The 18,603-nt window shown below is 40.1% G+C and overlaps 1 protein-coding gene across 1 annotated transcript in view; it reads left to right on the top strand.

Annotated features, from left to right (window-relative positions):
- The window catches only part of LOC132547424 (voltage-dependent calcium channel gamma-5 subunit-like), a 35,726-nt gene extending 22,021 nt beyond the window's left edge, over window positions 1–13,705 (top strand). The window contains exons 2-4 of the mRNA XM_060211180.1: window positions 5,093–5,191; window positions 10,080–10,214; window positions 13,416–13,705. Of these exons, the coding sequence (XP_060067163.1) occupies window positions 5,093–5,191; window positions 10,080–10,214; window positions 13,416–13,705 (524 nt within the window). The remainder of the gene's footprint in view (window positions 1–5,092; window positions 5,192–10,079; window positions 10,215–13,415) is intronic.
- Window positions 13,706–18,603: the final 4,898 nt, after the last annotated feature.

Here is an 18,603-nt window from a genome sequence, read left to right as displayed (position 1 = left end):
TCTACAGAGACGTATCACACTGTGTTATATAATCTCTACAGAGACGTATCACACTGTGTTATATAATCTCTACAGAGACGTATCACACTGTGTTATATAATCTCTACAGAGACGTATCACACAATGTGTTATATAATCTCTACAGAGACGTATCACACTGTGTTATATAATCTCTACAGAGACGTATCACACTGTGTTATATAATCTCTACAGAGACGTATCACACTGTGTTATATAATCTCTACAGAGACGTATCACACTGTGTTATATAATCTCTACAGAGACGTATCACACTGTGTTATATAATCTCTACAGAGACGTATCACACTGTGTTATATAATCTCTACAGAGACGTATCACACTGTGTTATATAATCTCTACAGAGACGTATCACACTGTGTTATATAATCTCTACAGAGACGTATCACACTGTGTTATATAATCTCTACAGAGACGTATCACACTGTGTTATATAATCTCTACAGAGACGTATCACACTGTGTTATATAATCTCTACAGAGACGTATCACACTGTGTTATATAATCTCTACAGAGACGTATCACACTGTGTTATATAATCTCTACAGAGACGTATCACACTGTGTTATATAATCTCTACAGAGACGTATCACACTGTGTTATATAATCTCTACAGAGACGTATCACACTGTGTTATATAATCTCTACAGAGACGTATCACACTGTGTTATATAATCTCTACAGAGACGTATCACACTGTGTTATATAATCTCTACAGAGACGTATCACACTGTGTTATATAATCTCTACAGAGACGTATCACACTGTGTTATATAATCTCTACAGAGACGTATCACACTGTGTTATATAATCTCTACAGAGACGTATCACACTGTGTTATATAATCTCTACAGAGACGTATCACACTGTGTTATATAATCTCTACAGAGACGTATCACACTGTGTTATATAATCTCTACAGAGACGTATCACACTGTGTTATATAATCTCTACAGAGACGTATCACACTGTGTTATATAATCTCTACAGAGACGTATCACACTGTGTTATATAATCTCTACAGAGACGTATCACACTGTGTTATATAATCTCTACAGAGACGTATCACACTGTGTTATATAATCTCTACAGAGACGTATCACACTGTGTTATATAATCTCTACAGAGACGTATCACACTGTGTTATATAATCTCTACAGAGACGTATCACACTGTGTTATATAATCTCTACAGAGACGTATCACACTGTGTTATATAATCTCTACAGAGACGTATCACACTGTGTTATATAATCTCTACAGTATCACACTGTGTTATATAATCTCTACAGAGACGTATCACACTGTGTTATATAATCTCTACAGAGACGTATCACACTGTGTTATATAATCTCTACAGAGACGTATCACACTGTGTTATATAATCTCTACAGAGACGTATCACACTGTGTTATATAATCTCTACAGAGACGTATCACACTGTGTTATATAATCTCTACAGAGACGTATCACACTGTGTTATATAATCTCAACGGAGACGTATCACACTGTGTGTTATATAATCTCTACAGAGACGTATCACGCTGTGTTATATAATCTCTACAGAGACGTATCACACTGTGTTATATAATCTCCACAGAGACGTATCACACTGTGTGTTATATAATCTCTACAGAGACGTATCACACTGTGTTATATAATCTCTACAGAGACGTATCACACTGTGTTATATAATCTCTACAGAGACGTATCACGCTGTGTTATATAATCTACACAGAGACGTATCACACTGTGTTATATAATCTCTACAGAGACGTATCACACTGTGTTATATAATCTCTACAGAGACGTATCACGCTGTGTTATATAATCTACACAGAGACGTATCACACTGTGTTATATAATATCTACAGAGACGTATCACACTGTGTTATATAATCTCTACAGAGACGTATCACACAATGTGTTATATAATCTCGTAGACAACTGTATAATAATAAAACAGAGACATCACACTGTGTTATATAATCTCTACACAGAACGTATCACACTGTGTGTATATAATCTCTACAGAGAACTGTATCACACAATGTGTAATATAACCTACAGACAGAACATCACACTGCTATATAATCTACAACTGTATACACTGTGTTATATAACCTACACAGAACATCACACTGTGTTATATAATCTCTACAGAGACGTATCACACTGTGTTATATAATCTCTACAGAGACATATCGTCTACAACTGTATAACGGTATATAATCCTACACAGAACATCACCCTGTGTTATAACTGTATAATGTGTAATATAATCTCTACAGAGACATCACACTGTGTCTCTACAAGACGTATCACACGGTAATATAATCTACTACAGAACATCACCCTCGTCTACAACTGTATAATGTGTAATATAATCTACACAGAACATCACCTCGTCCTACAAGACTGTATCACACTGTGTAATATATATCTCACAGAACATCACACTGTGTTATATAATCTCTCAGACTGTATAACTGTGTAATATAATCCTACACAGAACATCACCTCGTTATATAATCCTACAACTGTATAACGGTAATATAACCTACACAGAACATCATCCTCGTCCACAACTGTATAACGGTAATATACCCTACACAGAACATCACTCTCGTCTACAACTGTATAACGGTAATATAACCTACACAGAACATCACCCTCGTCTACAACTGTATAATCCTCACTACACAGAACATAACCCTCATCACAACTATCCTACACAGAACATATAACAACTGTATAACGTAATATAACCTACATTACACAGAACATGTATAACGGTACTCTCAGTCATACCCTCAACTGTATAACGGTAATATATACCTACATTACACAGAACATCACCCTCACCTACAACTGTATAACGGTAATATCTACAAGAACATACCCTCGTTTACAACTGTATAACGTAATATAACCTACATTTACACAGAACATCACCCTCATAATAATATAACCTACAACTGTATAATGGTAATATAATCTACACAGAACATCACCCTCGTCTACAACTGTATAATGGTAATATAATCTACACAGAACATCACCCTCGTGTACAACTGTATAATGGTAATATAATCTACACAGAACATCACCCTCGTGTACAACTGTATAACGGTAATATAACCTACACAGAACATCACCCTCGTCTACAACTGTATAACGGTAATATATCCTACACAGAACATCACCCTCGTCTACAACTGTATAACGGTAATATATCCTACACAGAACATCACCCTGTATAATGGTATATACCTACACAACTGTATCACAACTGTATAATATAATATAACCTACACAGAACATCCTCGTCCACAACTGTAACGGTAATATAACATACACAGAACCTCGTATAACGGTATATAATCTACAACTGTATAACGGCAATATAAGCTACATTGACACAGAACATCACTCTCGACTATAACTGTATAACGGTAATATAACCTACATTGACACAGAACATCACCCTCGTTTACAACTGTATAACGAACATCACCCTCACCTACAACTGTATAACGGTAATATAACTTACACAGAACATCACCCTCGTCTACAACTGTATAACGGTAATATATCCTACACAGAACATCACCCTCGTTTACAACTGTATAACGGTAATAATCTAACCTACATTGATAATGGTAATCACAGAACATTCACCCTGTATCTACAGTAGACTGTATAACAGAACATAATATAACCTACACAAAACTTCACCCTCGTCTACAACTGTATAACAATGATATAGCATACATTGATACAGAACATCACTCTCGTGTAAAACTGCATAACGGTAATATAACCTACATTGACACAGAACATCACCCTCGTTTATATAACGGTAATTGACACAGAACATCACCCTCGTTTACAACTGTATAACGGTAATTTAACCTACACAGAACATCACTCTCACCTACAACCGTATAACGGTAATATAACCTACATTGACACAGAACTTCACCCTCGTCTACAACTGTATAACGGTAATATAACCTACACAAAACATCACGGTAATATAACCTACACAGAACATCACCCTCGTGTACAACTGTATAATGGTAATATAATCTACACAGAACATCACCCTCTTGTACAACTGTATAACGGTAATATAACCTACACAGAACATCACTCTCACCTACAACCGTATAACGGTAATATAACCTACGTTGACACAGAACATCACACTCACCTACAACTGTATAATGGTAATATTACATAGACAGAGAACATCACCCTCGTCTACAAATGTATAACGTTAATATAACCTACATTGACACAGTATATCACCCTCACCTACAACTGTATAACGGTAATATAAACTACACAGAACATCACCCTCGTCTACAACTGTATAACGGTAATATAACCTACACAGAACATCACCCTCGTCTACAACTATATAATGGTAATATTACACAGACGGAGAACATCACCCTCACCTACAACTGTATAACGGTAATATAACCTACACAGAACATCACCCTCACCTACAACTATATAATGGTAATATTACACAGACGGAGAACATCACCCTCGTCTACAACTGTATAACGGTAGTATAACCTATATTTTACAGGGAATATCTCCCAAACCTTCAACTGTTTAACGGTGATATAATGGTGATATAATGGTGATATAACGATGATATAACCTATATTTTGCAGGGAATATCTCCCAAACCTACGACGGTATAACGGTGATATAACGGTAGTATAACCTATATTTTACAGGGAATATCTCCCAAACCTTCGACTGTTTAACGGTGATATAATGGTGATATAACGGTGATATAACGGTGATATAAACTATATTTTACAGGGAATATCTCCCAAACCTACGACTGTATAAAGGTTATGTAATTGTGATATAACGGTAGTATTACCTATATTTTACAGGGAATATCTCCCAAACCTTCGACTGTTTAACGGTGATATAATGGTGATATAACGGTGATAAAACGGTGATATAATGGTGATATAACTTTGATATAATGGTGATATAACGGTGATATAAACTATATTTTACAGGGAATATCTCCCAAACCTACGACTGTATCGCCTTGGAATACACCATCGATCTACATCGAACCCGCCAAGATGATCAACCAATCTCTACTTCCATTGCAGGTATTTGAAGTTTTTGTTACAATTTTTTTCTGTCGTATTTTTGAAATGTTTATTTATTTATTTTGAAATTGGTATTTAGAAATTGAAAATCCGATATTAAGGTGTGATACAATAATAGAATGAGTATCCACACAAAAGAGAAGAGGGTACTGCTTAATAAACACGCGGGTTCCACGACACACCATAAATAGGAGAGTGTGTTTTTGAATGTTAATTGGTTTCACAAAAACACAAAAGAAAAAAAGGTGCTGCGATTTAAATGAATGGGTTACACGGAACACGATGGAAAGGAGAGTGCTGCCTCTTAAATTAATGGGTTTCACGACACACTATAAACAGGAGAGTGTTGCTTGTAAAATTAACGGGTCATAAGAGACAGTAGAAATGAGACTGCTGCCTGTTGAATCAATGGATTTCACGACACAGCTTATAAAGGAAAGAAAGTGTTCCTTGTTCAATTAATGATTGTACAGCACACCGTAGAGAGGAGAGCGTGGCTTGTTAAATTAATTTGTAGCACCACACAGCTTAGGTAGGAGAGTGTCGTTTGAGCTAATAGGTTACAGAACCACCATAGAATGGTGAGTACTGTCTGTTAAATTAATTGGTTTCACGACACACAATAGAAAGGAGGGCAATTTATTATTATGAATCTGGCACACTATAGATGTGAGAGTATGTATTATTTATTTAATTGATTACACGACACATTAAAGATGGGAGAGTGTGACTGGTTAAGTTAATGGATTACACGTCACACTAAAGATAGGAGAGTGTGACTGGTAATGTTAATGGATTACACGACACACTAAAGATAGGAGAGTGTGACTGGTAATGTTAATGGATTACACGACAGAATAAAGATAGGAGAGTGTGACTGGTTAAGTTAATGGATTACACGACACACTAAAGATAGGAGAGTGTGACTAGTTCAGTTAATGGATTACACAACACACTAAAGACAGGAGAGTGTGACTGTTAATGTTAATGGATTACACGACACATTAAAGATGGGAGAGTGTGACTGGTAATGTTAATGGATTACACGACAGAATAAAGATGGGAGAGTGTGACTAGTTCAGTTAATGGATTACACGTCACACTAAAGATAGGAGAGTGTGACTGGTTAAGTTAATGGATTACACGACAGAATAAAGATAGGAGAGTGTGACTAGTTCAGTTAATGGATTACACGTCACACTAAAGAAAGGAGAGTGTGACTGGTTAAGTTAATGGATTACACGTCACACTAAAGATAGTAGAGTGTGACTAGTTCAGTTAATGGATTACACGTCACACTAAAGAAAGGAGAGTGTGACTGGTTAAGTTAATGGATTACACGACAGAATAAAGGTGGGAGAGTGTGACTAGATCAGTTAATGGATTACACGTCACACTAAAGATAGGAGAGTGTGAATGGTTAAGTTAATGGATTACACGTCACACTAAAGATAGGAGAGTGTGACTGGTAATGTTAATGGATTACTCGACAGAATAAAGATAGGAGAGTGTGACTGGTGATGTTAATGAATTACACGACAGAATAAAGATAGGAGAGGGTGACTGGTAATGTTGATGGATTACACGTCACACTAAAGACAGAATATTGTGAATGGTTAAGTTAATGGATTACACGTCACACTAAAGATAGGAGAGTGCGACCGGTAAATGTAATGGATTACACGACAGAATAAAGATAGGAGAGTGTGACTGGTAATGTTAATGGATTACACGACAGAATAAAGATAGGAGAGGGTGACTGGTAATGTTAATGGATTACACGTCACACTAAAGACAGAATATTGTGAATGGTTAAGTTAATGGATTACACGACACATTAAAGACAGGAGAGTGCGACCGGTAAATGTAATGGATTACACGACAGAATAAAGATAGGAGAGTGTGACTGGTAATTTTAATGGATTACACGACAGAATAAAGATAGGAGAGTGTGACTGGTAATGTTAATTGATTACACGTCACACTAAAGATAGGATATTGTGACTGGTAATGTTAATTGATTACACGTCACACTAAAGACAGAATATTGTGACTAGTTAAGTTAATGGATTACACGACACACTAAAGATAGGAGAGTGTGACTGGTTCAGTTAATGGATTACACGACACACTAAAGATAGGAGAGTGTGACTGGTAATGTTAATGGATTACACGACAGAATAAAGATGGGAGAGTTTGACTGGTAATGTTAATGGATTACACGACACACTAAAGATAGGAGAGTGTGACTGGTAATGTTAATGGATTACACGTCACACTAAAGATAGGAGAGTGTGACTGGTAATGTTAATGGATTACACGACAGAATAAAGATGGGAGAGTTTGACTGGTAATGTTAATGGATTACACGACAGAATAAAGATGGGAGAGTTTGACTGGTAATGTTAATGGATTACACGACACACTAAAGACAGGATATTGTGACTGGTTAAGTTAATGGATTACACGACACACTTAAGATAGAAGTAGGAATGTGACCGGTTACTTATGATACTTGTGAGAGGTGATTATCGTCTAATTAGTTATTTCGTTTCTTCACTTTCTTCACGTCTAAATCATTTCATCACTTGTTTTGGTCACTGTTTCTTTGAGTCATTTTTCTAGGTTCAATAACATTTCATTATAACATGTAGATAATATAGGACATCAATTGTATTCTGAAATAAGATCAACAAATGTCAATTACACAAAAAAATCTCCTTACTACTCAGTAACTGTCGACGGTGCATTTGTATCGCACCTCATAACATTTAGAGTCGTTTCTGGAGGATATTTTATAGGATACTATATATATATATACTAAAATAGATATACTAGATGTGAGCCCGGGAGTTAACTGAGGGAGACGTGGTAACCCGATGTGTTGACTGAGGGAGGCGTGGAGTCCCGATGTGTTGACTGAGGGAAACGTGGAGTCCCGAGGCGTTAACTGCGGGAAACGTGGAGTCCCGAGGTATTGACTGCGGGGGACGTGGAGTCCCGAGGTGTTGACTGCGGGAGACGTGGAGTCCCGAAGTGTTCACTGCGGAAAACGTGGAGACCCGAGGTGTTGACTGCGGGAGCCGTGGATTCCCGGGGTGTTGACTGCAGGAGACGCGGACTCCCAAGGTGTTGACTGTGGGAGACGCGGTGTCCCGGGGTGTTGACTGAGGGAGACGTGGAGTCCCGAGGTTTCGACTGCGAGGGACGTGGTGTCCCGAGAAGTTGACTGCTGGAGACGTGGATTCCCGGGGTGTTGACTGAGGGAGACGCGGACTCCCAAGGTGTTGACTGCGGAAAACGTGAAGACCCGAGGTGTTGACTGCGGGAGCCGTGGATTCCCGGGGTGTTGACTGAGGGAGACGCGGACTCCCAAGGTGTTGACTGTGGGAGACGCGGTGTCCCGGGGTGTTGACTGAGGGAGACGTGGTGTCCCGAGGTGTCGACTGCGGGGGACGTGGAGTCCCGAGAAGTTGACTGCTGGAGACGTGGAGACCCGAGGTGTTGACTGCGGGAGACGTGGAGTCCCGAAGTGTTCACTACGGAAAACGTGGAGACCCGAGGTGTTGACTGCGGGAGCCGTGGATTCCCGGGGTGTTGACTGAGGGAGACGCGGACTCCCAAGGTGTTGACTGTGGGAGACGCGGTGTCCCGGGGTGTTGACTGAGGGAGACGTGGAGTCCCGTCCCGAGGTGTTGACTGCGGGGGGCGTGGAGTCTCGAGATGTTGACTGAGGGAGACGTGGAGTCCCGAGGTGTTGACTGCGGGAGCCGTGGAGTCCCGGGGTGTTGACTGCAGGAGACGTGGACTCCCGAGGTGTTGACTGAGGGAGACGTGGATTCCCAAGTTGTTGGCTGAGGGAGACGTGGAGTTCCGAGGTGTTTACTGAGGGAGACATGGAGTCCCGTCCCGAGGTGTTGACTGCGGGAGTTGTGGACTCCCGGGGTGTTGACTGCAGGAGACGTGGACTCCCGAGGTGTTGACTGAGGGAGACGTGGATTCCCAAGTTGTTGACTGAGGGAGACGTGGAGTCCCAAGGTGTTGACTGCCTGAACATGATGACAAATGATGCCAAATGGGGCAAATATTTGGACCAAGTGATGACAAACTAGGGCAAATGAAGACAATCGAGGACAAAACTAATAGAAAACGTGGTCCAGCATCAACATTATATACGATTTTGACCAAGTGATGACAAACTAGGGCAAATGAAGACAATCGAGGACAAAACTAATAGAAAACGTGGTCCAGCATCAACATTATATACGATTTTGACCAAGTGATGACAAACTAGGGCAAATGAAGACAATCGAGGACAAAACTAATAGAAAACGTGGTCCAGCATCAACATTATATACGATTTTGACCAAGTGATGACAAACTAGGGCAAATGAAGACAATCGAGGACAAAACTAATAGAAAGCGTGGTCCAGCATCAACATTATATACGATTTTGACCAAGTGATGACAAACTAGGGCAAATGAAGACAATCGAGGACAAAACTAATAGAAAACGTGGTCCAGCATCAACATTATTTACGGTTTGTTTTTTGAAAAATAAGAGTCGTAAGAAAATATCTGTATCGAAATAAACTCTTTTAAAACAAAACATTAAAAATAGCCGCCCTCTTTAAAAATCGAAGATTAGAGATATATGTAGCCCCCTCCCCTTTCAAGAAACTCCCTAACAACTCTTCACCATGACTACCAGTCCACGTATAGGGCCCTAACAACTCCTCACCATGACTACCAGTCCACGTATAGGGCCTCATGTAACACATGTGAAAGTTGTCTGTTGTCTCCGCAGAAATAAAAGCGTATGTATAAGTAACATATAAATTTGATATCAGATACACTCACGTGGTCTACCATCATTGTCTTGTTTCAGAAGCTCAGATGGGTGCCACACCTTTCTTTGTTACCAGTTTAGTGCTAGCCTTGTGCTCCGGTGTGTTTAGTGTGTTGGGCACCCTGCAGCGCAATGTCAAGGCCATTATCTCCGCTGTGCTCTCCATACTTCAAGGTCAGTAACAAAACTAGTGGTCAAGGTCAGTAAGAAGACACGTAGTCGAAGTCAGTCATAAAACTCGCAGAAAGGTCCGTAACAAACATATGGTCAAGGTAAGAAACAAAACACGTGGTCAAGGTAAGAAACAAAACACGTGGTCAAGGTCTAAATGAGAGTCGCGGAGAGGGTCAGTAACTATGTCAGTACCAAAACACGCGGACAAGATCAGTAACAAAACACGCAGACAGTATCAGTTATAAAACACGTGGTCAAGATCAGTAACAAAACACGCAGAGAGTATCAGTTATAAAACACGTGGTCAAGGTCGTTGCAAAACACGTGGTCAAGGTCAGTAACAAAACACGTGGACAAGGTCAGTAACAAAACACGTGGACAAGGTCAGTAACAAAACACGTGGTAAAGATCAGTAACAAAACACGTGGTCAAGGTCAGTAACAAAACACGTGGTCAGGGCCAGTAACAAAACACATGGTCAAGGTGAGTAACAAAACACGCGGACAATATCAGAAACAAACACATGCTTACCCCATATAAATGAATATTATGCTGTGCCACAATGCAGCTTTCATCATTTATTCTATTGTCTGCTGTTCGACGCTATTAATAACTTTTTGCAATAACCATTAGGGAACACATGGAACCAAACCATTTTTATTCACCACGACCATTGACAAATGCACGTTATAAATAATGCAGGATTTTAATTTTCCTCTGTATGCATCACCATATTTAAAAATGGGTTTCCTCGCACATCCTAAAGGGTCTGCTGTGTTACTTGTGTGATGCAGAGAATTCTAACACATACGTGTAACATGGACGAACTACGTGTATATTGAGTTCCTAATATTTTGGCGTCGTTCGTCTACGTGTAGTGTAATTATCTATACTACCAATAGTATATATAGGCTCCGACATACATATAGGCGACGCTAGCGTAGAGAAGTCGTATTTGAACACCAAACCAGCTGAATGCGTTATTTTTTCATTAACGACTCATTTGGTCCTCCATATTTGTCTGAGTCGCGTTTTCAGGAAACAAATTAAGAATTAAATAATTTACGGCGAATAACCAAGATTGATTTTGCACAAGCTAAAAACAAGCATGCACAGCTATTCTATGTGTTTTATAAAGCAGTAAAGAATACTTGTCTCCGTTTCATGACAGACCTAAATTGTCATTGTCGTTTATATTATTTTCATTTTTATTGATAACTCTCAGCCACGGGTACATTTCTCCGTCAAATGTCAATTTCCAAGAGGCCCATATTAAAATTTGTCATTTCACAGATCGCCTAATACTTTGTAGCAAAACTTGGCTTCTACGCCAGACATTGACTTAAACCTTTCCTTGCCAGATAATAGCCTACACCGTGCTTTAAGGATCTCCACCTCTACACCTGATACTGTCTGTGTAAGATATGCGGGATACGGTGTGTTTTGTGTGTAGATACTCAGAATCGTTTGCCTTGCAGTAAATGTAATTATTATCTTAATCAATGGCACAGAATTCGGAATAAACCGTTTCCTGTATGTATCTACACCAGCCAAGACTTTCTAACACACTTTACGTAAGTTGCCTTAACTGTGTACGCTAACTCACTTCTCGTCAAAACCTCCACAAATCGCAAAAAGCGACGCACATGTTAAGACAATATCCATACGTATTATCTAAAACTTTAGCCCTTTTTTATCTCCTGCATATATCTACTCCCTCCAGTGCGTCTACATCAACTCACACTATACATGTATCAGTTTATTTACTTAACGAGTCTTACGCGCACTACTTGAGGCGGACAAGACAGAATCTGCATTTTGATACCCTACCAGAAACAGGAAACTAAGCCTTATTAATAAAATAGTTCACCAAAGACTTCATCGTTGCCTTGCCAGAAAGTGACCTAGACTTATTTCTAGGAATCTACATTTCTTCATGTGATTTTGACTTGGCTTCTCTTGTGCCAGAAAGTGACATCTGATTTTGACTTGGCTTCTCTGGTGCCAGATAGTGACCAAAACTTTTTTCTATGAATCTACATTTCTACATCTAAATTTGACTTGGCTTCTCTGGTGCCAGATAGTGACCTAGACTTTTTTCTATGAATCTACATTTCTACATCTGATTTTGACTTGGCCTGTCTGGTGCCAGACAGTGACCTAGACTTATTTCTATGAATCTACATTTCTACATCTAATTTTGACTTGGCTTCTCTGGTGCCAGATAGTGACCTAGACTTTTTACTATGAATCTACATTTCTACATCTGATTTTGACTTGGCCTGTCTGGTGCCAGAAAGTGACCTAGACTTATTTCTATTAATCTACATTTCTTCATGTGATTTTGACTTGGCTTCTCTGGTGCCAGAAAGTGACATCTGATTTTGACTTGGCCTGTCTGGTACCAGACAGTGACCTAGACTCATTTCTATGAATCTACATTTCTACATCTGATTTTGACTTGGCCTGTCTGGTGCCAGAAAGTGACCTAGACTTATTTCTATTAATCTACATTTCTTCATGTGATTTTGACTTGGCTTCTCTTGTGCCAGAAAGTGACATCTGATTTTGACTTGGCTTCTCTGGTGCCAGATAGTGACCAAAACTTTTTTATATGAATCTACATTTCTACATCTAAATTTGACTTGGCTTCTCTGGTGCCAGATAGTGACCTAGACTTTTTTTCTATGAATCTACATTTCTACATCTGATTTTGACTTGGCCTGTCTGGTGCCAGACACTGACCTAGACTTATTTCTATGAATCTACATTTCTACATCTAATTTTGACTTGGCTTCTCTGGTGCCAGATAGTGACCTAGACTTTTTTCTATGAATCTACATTTCTACATCTGATTTTGACTTGGCCTGTCTGGTGCCAGAAAGTGACCTAGACTTATTTCTATTAATCTACATTTCTTCATGTGATTTTGACTTGGCTTCTCTGGTGCCAGAAAGTGACATCTGATTTTGACTTGGCCTGTCTGGTGCCAGACAGTGACCTAGACTCATTTCTATGAATCTACATTTCTACGTCTGATTTTGACTTGGCTTGTCTGGTGCCAGACAGTGGCCTAGACTTATTTCTACGAATCTACATTTCTACATCTGATTTTGACCTGTCCTTTTGTCATGCCATGACCTTGACCATGTCAGCTGTGATGAAAAATTTCTTTGATCACATGGTGTAATTTGGTTACAGGTCTGTGTATGGCAGTGGGTATCATATTGTACATCACATTCATTAACGATGAGGCTTCCCACGCCAAACCTGACGGCGGACATTTTCAGTACCAGTACAGCTGGTCCATTATCTTGGTAGGACTAGCCTTTCTCGCCTCACAGTCCACTGCTATCGTGTGCGTCACGCTCTACCTCAAGCGTAACGCGAAGAAGGAGGATATGGTGAAAATTATCCCTGGCTTGGAAGACAAGGTCAAGGACGAACCAGAAAACGTGGGCGTAACCAATTACTCCACCCCTATCTTCTAATGGGGAACATAGGTATGTTTATGCAAAGGTCAAGGACAAATTAGAAAATGACTAATCTCACCCTATCTAGTAATGTACATTTTTAGGTAGGTTTACGATAAGGTCAAGGACAAATCAGAAAGCATAAACGTGAACCAGTATTCTAAATGTGAAACATAAGTAGGTTCATGGTTAGATAAAGAACGAATTAGAAAACGTTGGTGACGCCATTTTCTCAACCTCTAATGGGAACTTAGGCAGGTTGATAACAAGGTCAAGGACGAATCAGAAAGCACATGCATGACATCTGTTCGGCTTCTTATATGAAGATTTTGTGTCGATATTTGGAACACATTTTATTTTTAATACATTGTAATAATATAATGCAATATTTGTATTCAATATTTTGCTGTCATTAATTTCAGGTATCGTTGGAGCACGAAATCTCCGATCGCCTATGGTAACCAGGTGCCGGAGAGGGTCACTAAGTCTCCGGTCAGACATTTACACCATTCGCTGACCATCTCTAGTTGCAACGGACTCTGCTGAGCAGGATCTAATTTTCATCAAGTACACAAGTTTTCGTGAACAAATACTAATCCTGGCTTTCCATATGTCGGAAGCCATACGCTACTGGTGATTATCTGGGCTCGCCGTGAACAGCCCAGTCACTGCTCACTAGATATTACTTCTGTATGGTTACCGAGTCTGGTGGTAAACTCACTGACATTGGTAACCCGAGAACAACAATCTACGTCTTCCTTTCTCGGACAGCTTTCACTAAGGTGACACGAGTCACGAGACTGTGTTCCAGTAAATACTGCTGACTATCCGACCAATCACATGTGGCCTGTCGGTGTGTGTTTTTATACGAGTTGTCTCCCTTGTGCAGCTTTTGCGTGTATTTTGTACGGAATATTAATTTTTGACACCTCTAGCTTGTTCAATATTTCAGGCAATTGTGATTAACTTCCGCATAGTAAACGAGATAGATAGGAGGAAATCATCTTAAAATATTGACAGAAATTCGTATGTACACGTTGTGTTTATCTATGGAAAATTCGGAAAAGCTAAGCCTATCCTTGGGAAGAGCCATACCGTTCAGTAACTGGTCTTTGTCGTCTGGCTCCCTGTCACGTGATGTCATTTCTTTTTGGGAATTGATTATTACTTCACATGCAGCTTTGCTTTGATTTTAAGTATTTTGTAAATAATTGCACGTTGTAATGGAAATTTGCCAGATTTATAGTTGCATAACCAGCATCGTTATCAATATTTCCGAATTCCCTAATACGAATGAAAAGAACTAATCAAAGTTGGTGTGTGTTTTCAATCAGACTAGATATGACGACAGATGGGGTTAGAAATAACTTATGTCGCCCTCTACAACGTGATGAACGCTTTCGTGAACTATCCCATAACTTACTATACACGTAAATCGACCGAAAGGTAGCGCTATATCTGCGAGACCTGTCTGTAAGAACTGGTAGGTGTGGGATATGTCCCGGAGGCCTGTTTATATTTCAGGCGTAGGTGCGATATATCTACTGATATTGCAAATCGCTATTCTCGTGACTTTTCTAATTTACAAGTATGGGTGGGACATATTCCTGGGATTTGTATATATTTATAAGGATGGGTGGGGCATATCCACGGGACTTGTCTATACCTAAGGGTATGGGTGGGACATATCCACGGGACTTGTCCATACCTAAGGGTATGGGAGGGACATATCCACGGGACTTGTCTATATCTATGGGTATGTGTGGGACATATCCACGGGACTTGTCTATACCTATCAGTATGGGTGGGACATATCCCCGGGACTTGTCTATACATATGGGTATGTGTGGGACATATCCACGGGACTTGTCTATACCTATCAGTATGGGTGGGACATATCCACGAGACTTGTCTATACATATGGGTATGTGTGGGACATATCCACGGGACTTTTGTATATCTATGAGTATGGGTGGGACATATCCACGAGACTTGTCTATACCTATGGGTATGTGTGGGACATATCCACGAGACTTGTCTATACCTATCAGGATGGGTGGGACATATCCACGGGACTTGTCTATACATTTCAGGATGGGTGGGACATATCCACGGGACTTGTCTATACCTATGGGTATGTGTGGGACATATCCACGGGACTTTTGTATATCTATGGGTATGTGTGGGACATATCCACGGGACTTGTCTTTACCTATCAGTATGGGTGGGACATATCCACGGGACTTCTGTATACATATGGGTATGTGTGGGACACATCCACGGGACTTGTCTATACATATGGGTATGTGTGGGACACATCCACGGGACTTGTCTATACCTATATCAGTGTGGGTGGGATACATCCACGGGACTTGTCTATACATATGGGTATGTGTGGGACATATCAATGGGACTTGTCTATACCTATGGGTATGTGTGGGACATATCCACGGGGACTTCTCTATACCTATGGGTATGTGTGGGACATATCCACGGGACTTGTCTATACATATGGGTATGTGTGGGACATATCCACGGGACTTGTCTATACCTATCAGTATGTGTGGGACATATCCCCTGGACTTCTGTATACCTATGGGTATGTGTGGGACATATCCACGGGACTTGTCTATACATATGGGTATGTGTGGGACATATCCACGGGACTTCTGGGGTATGTGTGGGACTTGTCTATACATATGGGTATGTGTGGGACATATCCATGGGACTTGTCTATACCTATTGGTATGTGTGGGACATATCCCGGGGACTTTTGTATACCCATGGGTATGTGTGGGACATATTCACGAGACTTGTCTATACCTATCAGTATGGGTGGGACATATCCACGGGACTTGTCTATACCTATATCAGTATGTGTGGGACATATCCCCGGGACTTGTCTATACCTATGGGTATGTGTGGGACATATCCCCGGGACTTGTCTATACCTATGGGTATGTGTGGGACATATCCCCGGGACTTGTCTATACCTATGGGTATGTGTGGGACATATCCCCGGGACTTGTCTATACCTATGGGTATGTGTGGGACATATCCCCGGGACTTCTGTATACCTATGGGTATGTGTGGGACATATCCACGGGACTTCTGTATACCTATGGGTATGTGTGGGACATATCCCCGGGACTTCTGTATACCTTTGGGTATGTGTGGGACATATCCACGGGACTTCTGTATACCTATGGGTACGTGTGGGACAAATCCACGGGACTTGTCTATACCTATATCAGTATGTGTGGGACATATCCCCGGGACTTCTGTATACCTATGGGTATGTGTGGGACATATCCACGGGACTTCTGTATACCTATGGGTATGTGTGGGACATATCCCCGGGACTTCTGTATACCTATGGGTATGTGTGGGACATATCCACGGGACTTGTCTATACCTATATCAGTATGGGTGGGACATATCCCCGGGACTTGTCTATACCTATGGGTATGTGTGGGACATATCCATGGGACTTGTCTATACCTATGGGTATGTGTGGGACATATCCCCGGGACTTCTCTATACCTATGGGTATGTGTGGGACACAATGTATCTCCAAACTTGGCTATATTCTGTATACCTATGGGTATGTGTGGGACATATCCACACCTATGGGTATGTGTGGGACATATCCCCGGGACTTCTGTATACCTTTGGGTATGTGTGGGACATATCCACGGGACTTCTGTATACCTATGGGTATGTGTGGGACATATCCACGGGCGACATGATCATATTTACCAGTAATTTTTCAACATACACAATGTATCTCCAAACTTGGCTATATTTTCTGGTACGGTAAGTTACATCCTCAGATGATATATACATTGTACATGTTTACTTACCAGTTTACATGTGCCTTGCCACTCGATGGTTACTACCCCGAGTTGTCGTTCTTTATCCTCAAAATGTATGTCGTGTAGTCGTAGCCTAAACAGGGTTTTTAACGACCTAACTCTAAAGGTCTTATTATACAGAGTGCGTGCAGAAAAATCAAGGATCAAATTCTTGACATTATTTCAAGTGACTTCTTAGAAGTATCTACCGTATTTCGAATAGTTTTATTTCACTTATGGTTTGGCGAGAGATGGGTATTTATAAAATATATTAACCTAGTTTCGAGGGAATGTGATTTAAAATGATGAAATATTAAGACCTTTTCTGTTGTTGTAATTCACATGACTTAACCTAATGGTGTAATTAACAGTCTGGAGTTGTGTAATTAGTTGTCAATCTGACCAAATAAAGAATGCTTATTATGTTCATATAAAATACTAAAATAATTTGTAAGTTGAAGAAATGCTTGCTATGAGATTGCTGGTCGATATACCATCCGTAAGGTTTAGTATATTAACATTAAACCAACCAGCAGATGAACCGTTCAACAGTACAAAGATCTGCGTATTTGCGCTAAAACTCTGGATGCGATGGACGAGTGTGTTTGTATTTCAGTCGCTATAATATTGATTTCAGGTGTAATCAAATGACGGGTTGTACTATGTCCAACTGTGGCCTTTCTGTTAACGGGCATACTAACTCTCAATTTTCGGATTGTACATTATGTATTTAATTAAAAAATGAAAGCAATTGTCTGTTGTTTTTACTGTTACTTGTTACTGTTACATGTCACTGTGACTGGCCCGCGTTACTACACAATGGTTACTGTGACTGGCCCTCGTGACTTTACATCGGTTACTGTGATAGGTCCTCGTAAATAAACACCCGTAAGTGTGCCTGGACCACGTGTCTAAACACAGCTTACTAAGAATGACCCTTGTGGCTATACATGTGTTACTGAAATTGGAACATGTGACTATACACACGTTACTGTGACTGGCCCTCGTGACTATACACAGGTTACTGTGACTGACCATCGTGACTATACACAGGTTACTGTG

This window comes from Ylistrum balloti, unplaced genomic scaffold (assembly GCF_031769215.1).
Source record: "Ylistrum balloti isolate Yb309-2 unplaced genomic scaffold, AGI_CSIRO_Ybal_v1 Utg369954, whole genome shotgun sequence".
In the NCBI taxonomy this organism is placed as follows: domain Eukaryota; kingdom Metazoa; phylum Mollusca; class Bivalvia; order Pectinida; family Pectinidae; genus Ylistrum; species Ylistrum balloti.
The sequence above is the reverse complement of the archived record's forward strand: the minus strand, read 5'-3'. Positions and strand labels throughout refer to the sequence as shown.